We start from the raw sequence: 9548 nt of genomic DNA on the forward strand, positions 1-9548 counted from the left end.
AGCAGAGTGACAATTTTTATTGCACTAAGTTCAAGGACACGCCCATGCAAAGCAGACTGACACAGCAAAGTGAGTCCCAACGCTGGAAGCCTCTTAAGGTCCGAGGGGGTCTTTGGCTTCACACAAGGAAGAATTCGGGAGCCGACAGCATGAAGTGAAAGCGAGATTTATTCAGAAACTGTAGAAGTCTACTCCACAGACAGAGCAGAGGCAAGTTCTCCCTGCAGAGCAGAGCCAGCCCCCTACGGTTACTCGCGGGCTTAATCATAGGTTAAGCAAGGGGAGGAATATTCATGGTAGGGGCGGTGTTTTCCTGGAACCAGAGGGACACCTTCTTTCTCTCCACTATCTTGGCTCTAACCAACTGGAACTTGCCCTGCGTCCAACCTGTTTATATCAGAGTACTTTGAAACTTCCCGACTCAGTTAGATAATGCTGCAGGGCGCCCAGGTAGCGATGGTGCCTGAAGCAGCACCTTCCAGCTCCAGCCTCAAACGGGGAGTGGAGGCTGGCACGACGGCCCACGCCTGTAGTCCCAGCACTCTGGGAGGCCGAGGCAGGAGGAGCCCTTGAGCCCAGGAGTTTGAGGTTGCAGTGAGCTAGGCTGATGGGAGGGCAAGGCACCTACTCAGAGCAACGGAGTGAGGCTCTATCTCAAAAAAAACCAAAAAACAAAACAAAAAAAAAACACGGGTGGGAGGGGAGTGGAGTTCAGCTGAGACACTCCCCCCTTGGGTCCCAGGACAGGAAGCCCCCCCCCTTAGCCCTCAGGCCTTCCTCCCCCCCTTCCCTAAAGTAATCTGATCCTCAGGAATGTGTTCCTGCCCACCCCCCTCAGTCCGTAGCCAATTTCCAATTTGCTAAAGGCCAGGAAAGGAAAGCTCTGAGAAATCGAAACTACAGGAAAGGGAGGGCCCCACTGAGCAGCCTCCAGACCCACTGCTGGTCTCCTGGCGGCACCATGAACCACACTTCCCAGCCCTTCTTCACCCGCGCCCAAGTCGGCCTCCCCCCAAACTATGAAGTGCTCAAGGAGGAGCGCGAGGTGGCCGTGCTGGGGACGCCCCACGGCCCCGCTCCCTCCACGTCCACCGTGATCCACGTCCACAGCGAGACCTCCGTGCCCGACCACGTCGTCTGGTCCCTGTTCAACACGCTCTTCCTGAACTGCTGCTGCCTGGGCTTCATAGCATTCGCCTACTCCGTGAAGGTGCGTGTGGGCGCGTGGGGGCCTCTCCAGAACAGGGCATGTGCGCCAGCCCCTCCACCTGCCTGGGGCCACCTGGGAGGGAGGCTGTGTGTCCTTGTGTGTGTCGTGTGTGTGACCTGTGTGTGCATCTCTCCCTGAGTGTACCCTGGCCTGTGTGTCGTATGTGTGACCTGTGTGTGTGTGTGAGGCCTGGGGAGTCTTCCCAGCGCGGGGTTAGGAGGAGTCTGCGTGGGGCTGGCTGGGTCTGACCCCTCCACCCCCAGCCGGAGGAATCCTCCCGACCGCCCAAGCTGGAAACCCAGATTGGGCAGCCCGGGCTCTCAGAACGTGCAAGGCGCACTCCCCGGGGACTGTCCCCCGGGTGGGGTGGGCAGTCTGCACTGGCGCCAGAGCAGGGAGGATGAGCCCTGAGGGTCGTGGAGGGGCTGTGAGGAAGGCAGGGTGGTCCTAGACGTGGAAAGGGCAGGGACAGCCCACTGGGGGCAGGGAGGAGCCGGGGGTACGTGCATCCTGGCTCCTGGGCCCCTCACCGTCTCGCCTCCCCCAGTCTAGGGACAGGAAGATGATGGGCGACCTGACCGGGGCCCAGGCCTACGCCTCCACCGCCAAGTGCCTGAACGTCTGGGCCCTGGTCCTCAGCATCCTTGGCACCATTCTGGTCATCGTTGCCACGGTGGTCAGCATCCGAAGCTTTTCCTAGGACCAGAGGCACCATCGAGGCTGCTGGTGGCTGCCCAGGCCTGCGACCCCCGTGCTCTACCTTCCGTGCCTGGCCCTGCCCCTGGCCCCCACCGCTTTGTGCAGCTGTTCATACTCACACATCTGTCCCCATGGGGGTCAATAAAGCGCACGTGTTCCTGAGGGTGTGGTGATTTTACCTGGGGGCGGGGCACTGCCGAGACACCTCCACCTGGGTCTGAGATGGAGCCCAGGGTCAGCCCTGCAGGACTCCACTCCCTCCGGACTCCGCCCCCTCTGGGCAGCTCTTAGCCGAGCAGGGCATGTCCTGGGGTTTGCTGGTTTCTGGCCTCCCGTGGAAGTAGCAGCTAGACCAGGCCCTGGTGGGGTCTCTCCCATCCGGAGGCCTGAGCCCCGAGCCCCGACCCCGGGACTCACTGTGTCCAGAACACCTTCAGGCCCAGGACGACCCTTCCTGACTCTGGGCTGTCTGGATCAGGCTTCCTAGGGGGGTGTGTAGCTCAGGGCATGTGTGCCAGGGACCCGGGCTTTGGGCTTTGCATCCGGGGGAGCCGCTGAAGGAGCCCCGCCCTCGCAGCCCTCCTGGGCGATCCAGCCGCGCTCTTCCTGACTGCTGCCTCCTGCGGTCCGCCGGGCGTCAGTTCACCGGGCATCATTTCTGCCCTGAGTGGCTACCTGAGAAAAGCCCTCCCACCTGGACAGCTCCCCTCCTGGAACCTGGCAGTGCAACGGCATCTGGGGTGCCCTATGCGCTGACCATGCCCTCACCAGCTGGGCAGCTGGGGCAGGAACTGGGGTGGCCGTGTGTGTCCTGGCCCCTGCCCATCCAGGGCCACAGGGCTGGATCAATTCTCCCTTCCTGCTTCCCCACTCCTGACGCCATAACAGTGTGCTCTAACCCCTGGGGACCCCTGCGAGGCCTGGGCTGGGGTGGGTGGTGTGGGGTGCCCCTCTCCTGGGGATCTCCATAGTGGGCCTGGGGTGCAGGAGGGTGGGGCAGCCAGGCTGGGTAGGGAGGAGGCTGGGAGGCAGGGGGCGGTTAGGCCCCAGAAGGAGGTGCCTTCATGTGCCCAGGCCCCGTGGGGCCTGGAGACGCACCCCGCTCAGTGAATCCGCCTTGGCGGGGGACCTCACTCACTCCCCCTCCACCAGGCACCCACTCCCCATCTCCTGGAGCCCCCTGGGGGTGTCTGCACCGCCCCCCACTGTCCTCTGTGCAGTAGTGCACCTCCCTGCCGATGTCGGTGTACGGATTCACCCTCAGAATTCTGCCTCCCTCACCATCCTGTAGCTCCTCCCCCAGTTTTTAAAACTGTCCTAAATTCCTTCCACACGAACCCCATCCCGTAGTGACCGTCCGTGGCCTTTGACCCAGGTCCCGGGGCCGTGGGAATCTGTTGCGCAGCATGGCCACCGCACAGACGGGCTCCTTCCATCCAGCCCTGGCCCGCTGCCACCCAACCCTAGTTTGGTTGACTGGCCGGGAGGGTCTGGAGGCCGGATGCTGGTGTGGGCGGGAGGCCCCTCGGTGTCTTCCGGCAAGGGTGAGGGCTGGCTCTTAGTGGGAAGGGTGGGGCACTTGTGCAGGCTCAGGGGTTTGGGGTGTCTGTATTAGGATTCTGGGTTATCAGTCCAGACACCCCTCCAGTGTCAGCACCCCAACCTTGTACACCAGCCCTGACTCGGGCAGAGTAGTTCTGCCTGGGTTGGGAGTTTAAGCTTCCTTGGAGCACAACTGCCCTTTTCTGTGTGCGTGTGTTACGGCAAAAATAACAAATGGAGACCAATGAAGTCAGCCTCTCTCTGTCCATTAGCCGTGTCAACGGCAAAGAGCCCAAACCCTGCGAAGGGATTTAAAGAGGTTTATTCTGAGCCAGACATGTGTGACTGGCCCAGAGAGCCACACCCAGGAAGCCTTGAGCAGGTCGTCTCACCGTGCCTGGAGCATGGTTTCATGTTATACATTTGAGGCAGACAGGAATTACATGTAAAGTCATAAGTCAACACGTGGACGGCGTAATTGGTTTGGCCTAAAAAGGCGGGACATCTGGAAGTGGGGGCTTACAGGTTATAGGTGGGTTTAAAGATTCTTTGCGTTGTAATTGGTTACAGAGATGAAGCTTTGTCTAAAGGCTTGGAATGTTTTAAGTTACATAAGGAAGCCAGTTAACCAGAGAGAGGCCACTGGACACAGACTCACGATCTGTCGGGTAAGTGGATGGCCAGCAGGTGTGGTTTAAGCTCCGTCTGGCCCAGCCTCGGGCCTGCTGATGAGTCACAAAGGACATCTCCAAGAAGGGAGGCGTAGGGGGAGGTGTGTCTGACCTCCCTTCTCAGGGCCAGCAACTCAGCCTTAGGGTATTCCTGGGGTCCCCTTGGCCAAGAGGGTCCATTCGGTCAGCTGGGGGCTTAAGATTTTATTTTAGTTGACACCCAGCGTCCACAACGAGCACATCCTGCCATTTTATCTCTGTGCCTCCGTCTGAGGTTGGACGGTAGCCCATTTTCTTTTCAGACTGTCAGAGGCAGGAAGCACCACCAGTGGGACAGAAAAACAGCCACACTTGGGGTCCCGGGCATCTCCCCCAAGTCTGAGGCTTGGGAGGTGCCCCCACCTCCACCACGAGGAACTCGGTCCCCCACCACGTGCCCTGCACCCTCAGGGCCCAGCCTGCCTGCCCACCGACTACGGGCCCTGCTCCGGGAAGGTGGGGGGAGACACCCGCTTTGTTCCAGGCTGTCCTTTTAAGGATGTTTTCCTCGGGGACAGCCTTAGAGATGGAGACAGTGCCTCCCCCTGCAGCAGACGGCAGCTTTGGTTATCGTCAGTGTGGTGACCACCTGGGCTCTCTTTGGCCAAAGGCCCGGCCCGGGGCTCCCGTCCTCCCACAACCCCTGTGTGGGCAGGGGCCACCTGGCCCTCACCCAGACCCCTGTGGGAACCGGAGCTCCGGAAGCTGCAGGAGAAATGACACCCTTGGCTACAGCTGTTGCTGGACGTGTTAACTGTCCTTGGCCTCCGACCCGGGGGTCTGGTCTTGTGACAGCTTTCCTGAAACTGGCAGGTTCACTCCCGAGCGTGCAGGTAGGGCGAGATGTCAGAACGGCACAGGCCTACACAGAAAGACCCCACCCGGCTTCCTCCTGGGGCCCGCTCAGCCCCCCAGCCCTCTCCACCCCCGAGGGCCTCCGGTTCTCTAGCTAGACCTCGGAGGGGCCTCCGAGGAAGCCTCCCCAGCTTCCTCCCACACAAACCGCAGCCCCTGTCACACCTAATCGAATGGCAGCAGTTAAAAATGCCCAAATTTGAGTTTAAACCCTTTCCCAATATCCAGTATCTCAGGAGAAATTATAGCACAAGAATTATTCCTTTCTCCCAGTAAACTAAGCCTCAAAGAAATTGAACGAAAATTCTTAAGTTCAAGTCCAAAAAATACTGGGAAGGAAAAAAACCCGAAACATGGGGAAAAAAACAGAATACAGTCATGAAACACAGTGTTCTGTTTTTCTCTGTTTCTGATCAACAGTTCACAGCTTGCCGCAGCCTCTCTGGGCCCCTGGGGGGAGGTTGATTCTCTGGCTTCCGAGAACTGGGTCAGTGTTTCTCGGAAAGAACCTGCCCGGGCCGGCCTTTAGTAAGTTTGGGGTAAAACTTGGTTGCTGCTCACAGTCTGACACTATGTGGTAACAATGAACACGAAGCGGGTTTTGTTTGTTTAAGAAAGATCTTCCTCCCAGCCTTACAGGACTGCGTCAGCAGGAGGGGAGGGCTGCAGCCGGTCTCCCCTCCCTGGCTGGGGGGACTTTCAGCCCCTCCGGAGTTTATGTAACAAGCCCAAAGTCTCTCTCCTTTAAAAAAGCCAAAGGGTTTCTGGGATGAGTGTGATTTCCGTGTCACCAGCAGGCCTAGAGCCACACAACTTAGGAAACAGGCCCCCACACTTCTCAGAGCTACTCGTAGGGAAAACCCCTGGGCTCTCCAGGGACAGAGCCTTGGCGGTGTCCGGTGTCTGAGGAAGAGGAAGAGTGCGGAGACAGGGAAGAGAGTGCTCTGTTGGTCCAGGTGGTGAAACAGCACAGACTGTTCCTCCCTCCCCCAAAATCCACAGTGAGGCTGGACACCTGGGCCAGGCCGGGCCGTCTGGCTTTGGTGTGGAAAGCGGCCCTGGGCACAGCCCCTGGTGGAGGAAACTGCTCTGTCGTGTTCCTCAGGCACGTGAGACAGTTGCTGCTGCCAACGAACCCTCGTGGCAGAAAGGCAGCGGCAGCCCAGGTTGCCTGCAGCCCCGGCCAGCGCTGGGCTCGGTCTGGATCACCCGGCAGGTCAGGAGTAGCTCCCAGGCACCGGGAGAGGACAGAGAAAGACACCCAGTCCACCGGCACACAGCGTCTGAAGCTGAATCGTCACAGCAGACGGAGCCACACACCAAAAACGCATGATTAACACCATGAAAGGAACAAACACTGGGCAAGTGCAGCAGATCCCGGAAGAGCCCGTTTAAGTATTGGGCGTGTGCTCTGTGACCGACACAGGTGGGACAGCGCGAGGACAGACACAGACCAGAGGAATGGAACAGGAAGCCCAGAATTAAGCCAAATACAGAGGGAACTTAGTATATGGGACAAAGATGGGCTTTTAAATAAACAGTGCTGGGACAGCTAGGTGGCATTTGGGAAAAGGTAACACGAGATCCATATCTCACACCGGCGTGCAACAAAACGACAACAGATCAGGGACCTGGATGTGAAAACAGAGACCATCCAAGAACCAGAGAGAAACAGGGTAAAATTTTTCCTTGACCTCAGCATAAGGAAAAGCTTTCCAATCAAGATTCAAAACCCAGATGCAACAAGAGGAAAGATGAATATATTTGACTGCATAAATAATTTTTAAAATTTTCGTGACAGGCCGGGCACAGTGGCTCATGCCTGTAATCCTAGCGCTTTGGGAGGCTGAGGCAGGAGGATCAGTTGAGGCCAGGAGTTTGAGACCAGCTCGGGCAACATGGTGAGACCCCGTCTACAAAAAAAATTAGCCGGCACAGTGGTGCACACCTACAGTCCCAGCTACTGGGAGGCCGAGGCAGGAGGATCACTTCAGCCCAGGAGTTTGAGGCTGCAGTGAGCTGTGATGACGCCACTGCGCTCCAGCCTGGGCAACAGAGTGAGACCCTGTCTCAAGAAAAAAAAGTACATTTCTAAAATACGTACTCACAACTTTGATTTTAATCATTATAAATTGTGGAAGAAATCTTAAAAATTGAGAGACAGAGGACCAAAAGCTGGATAGAAAAATGGGGAAAAAATTAACAGACTCTCTACATTTAAAAAAAAATGAAAATGACCTCCAAACGTATGAAAAAATATTTAAACTCATTCATCATTAGAGGAATGAAAATTAAAGTAACACCAAGATCCTACTTCTCACCTATAATACTAGCAAAAATATAAAAGAACACTTCCAACAATCTAAAAATACATGCATGCGAGGTTGTTCATTGCAACGTCGTTTGTTATTGCAAACCATTAGAAACAACCCACATGTCCTTATGTAAGAGAGCAGTTGGGTAAACTGTGGGACAACCGCACGATGGAATCCTTTTTCACAGAAATCCAACTGTTGGAACCAAAGTAATGCTCCCCACACCCAGAAGACAAGCAAGCAGCTAAACCGGCCAGGCCTGGGCAGCACCCACAGTGGACAAGCCTGACTAGCAACGCGGGGCAGCCACGCTGGGGCCGGGAAGAGGACAGTGCATGGTGGAGACAGTAACTCGTGGGCATGGTGGGGCTGAGGATGTTTCATCTAGTTAGTGAACAGGTTTCTCTTGAGCCGGTCAAGCAATTCTGAAACCATTCTATCTGTGTACGAGAATTGAAAAAATAAAGATTTTTGTGATTCGTAAGAGTTGGATTTCTCACTGCTGGAGAAATAAGTTACGAGGAAGGAAGGAGGAAGGCTGCGGTGAGCCTGTTGTGTTGGGTGGAAATCCGAGGCGTCAGGACGAGCTCATGGCTTTTGATCTATACACGGAAAGACGGAGACCTGCAGGCGTGTGCGCGCGTGTTAGCGTGCAACCGTTTCCCACCCTCTCTGCTGAGAGGGACTAGAGGCAAAAACACCCCGGCTGCAATGAGCACTTGTGGCACCACATTGATCCCTAACACCGTCCAGCAGGAACCGGAGCTCCCGGTAGGAATGGCCGACTTCAGGGCCGGGCAGGAAATACACAGGATGGGCCTGGAGCATCTTTTAATAACAGGAAGTGAGGAAGTGCTCAGAAACAAAACAAGCGAGGGCTCACGTGAAGAACGCAGGAGGCAGAGAGAAGTGGCCCCTGATAGCCAAAGCCGGGGGAAGTTCAGCCATAATGTAGTGGCAGTATCGGACCATAAGCCATAGAATGAAATAAATATCTGTAAGTCCATACTGATGTAAATAAATGATTAATTAATACATGAAAGAGAAGGGATGGCTTCTTTACAGTGGAATTCCAATTAATGTAGAACAAAAGAGGGAAGTGGAAAATCACCGTTAGCAAACGCCACGATAATAGTTGTTGTAGGCAAGGCCCACGGATGGACGCTGAGTCTTGTGAGTGGAAATTGGAGGAAAAACCAATTTGCGTAGTCTTTAAAGTGCCTCCCCCGTATATTTATTATTTACAAGGAGAAGAAAGTAACTTTATGTGGAAAAGCCAGGCAGATACGCCTTGCTCAGGGCGGAGGGCAGCATCCCCAATCACACACCGGAGCGTCGCCGGCTCCACTCCGAACGTGCGGAAAAGAGCCCAAGAGCATCTCTGCAGCGTTCTCGCCAAAAACGCATGACCTCGCTCCCCCACAACATCAAGCACAAGTGGGGCGACACTGTACAAAATAACCGATGGACGGTCTTCGGAAGTATTAAGATCAGGAAACGCAAGGGAAAACTGAAGAACCATTACTGGCTGGAGAAGGCTGGGAGAAATAACAACAAAATGTAAAGTGGACTTTTGGAACAGAAAAAGACATTATTGAAAAAACTGGTGATATTTGAATAAGGTCTTTAGTTAATATCATAGTACTGTACGAATGTTAATCGGCTGGTTGTGATAATTATACTGTCGCTATACAAGATGGTGTCCATTGGACAAGCTGGGTGGGGGAGGTGCGGACGCTGTCTGTATTGTTCTTGCAACTTTTCCACAAGTCTTAAATTGTTTCAAAATAAAAAGTTTGATAGAAATTGATATTAGGCGACTGAAGGAAAGAATACGAAAGGTGGAATGAGCAAGGCAGCATGGTGGCTGGGAGCACAGACCCCAGAGCCCGCCTGCCTGGCACAGGTCCCTGCTTTGCTGCTTTCGCGCCTTGTGACATCGGGCAAGTTACCTAACCCCTCTGTCAACATTTCCGCATCTGAACAGTGGGGATGACAAACAGCACCTGCTTCGGTTGCAATGAGGGTGAACACAACCCTATGCCCAGCACAGGTTAAGCACTTTGACAGTGTTGGCTTCTGCCGGTACCGTGATGACCAGAATCACCAAATGCAGGGACCCGGCGGGAGAGCGGGCGTTGTGCCGGCAGATCGACCGAGAGCCGTTCTAGGAGGCGGCACAGAAGAGTAAAGAGATGGGAAATGCGGCACAGAGCT

At 55.3% G+C, this 9548-nt stretch overlaps 1 protein-coding gene across 1 annotated transcript; it reads left to right on the forward strand.

Moving 5' to 3' along the window:
- Positions 1-860: 860 nt before the first annotated feature.
- Positions 861-2072, forward strand: LOC105816571 (interferon-induced transmembrane protein 3-like). Its single transcript, XM_012652051.1, has 2 exons — positions 861-1210; positions 1758-2072. Exons 1-2 carry the CDS (start codon positions 962-964, stop codon positions 1908-1910), a joined length of 402 nt encoding a protein of 133 aa, XP_012507505.1. The 5' UTR covers positions 861-961; the 3' UTR covers positions 1911-2072.
- Positions 2073-9548: the final 7476 nt, after the last annotated feature.

Source organism: Propithecus coquereli, unplaced genomic scaffold, assembly GCF_000956105.1.
Source record: "Propithecus coquereli isolate 6110/MARCELLA unplaced genomic scaffold, Pcoq_1.0 Scaffold377, whole genome shotgun sequence".
Taxonomy (NCBI): domain Eukaryota; kingdom Metazoa; phylum Chordata; class Mammalia; order Primates; family Indriidae; genus Propithecus; species Propithecus coquereli.

Bases quoted from the DNA above. Each gene is read 5' to 3' on its own strand.
- LOC105816571 (XM_012652051.1), top strand. From the start codon at position 962: ATGAACCACACTTCCCAGCCCTTCTTCACCCGCGCCCAAGTCGGCCTC. The intron at 1,211-1,757 runs GTGCGTGTGGGC...CGCCTCCCCCAG, and splicing joins CATTCGCCTACTCCGTGAAG to TCTAGGGACAGGAAGATGAT.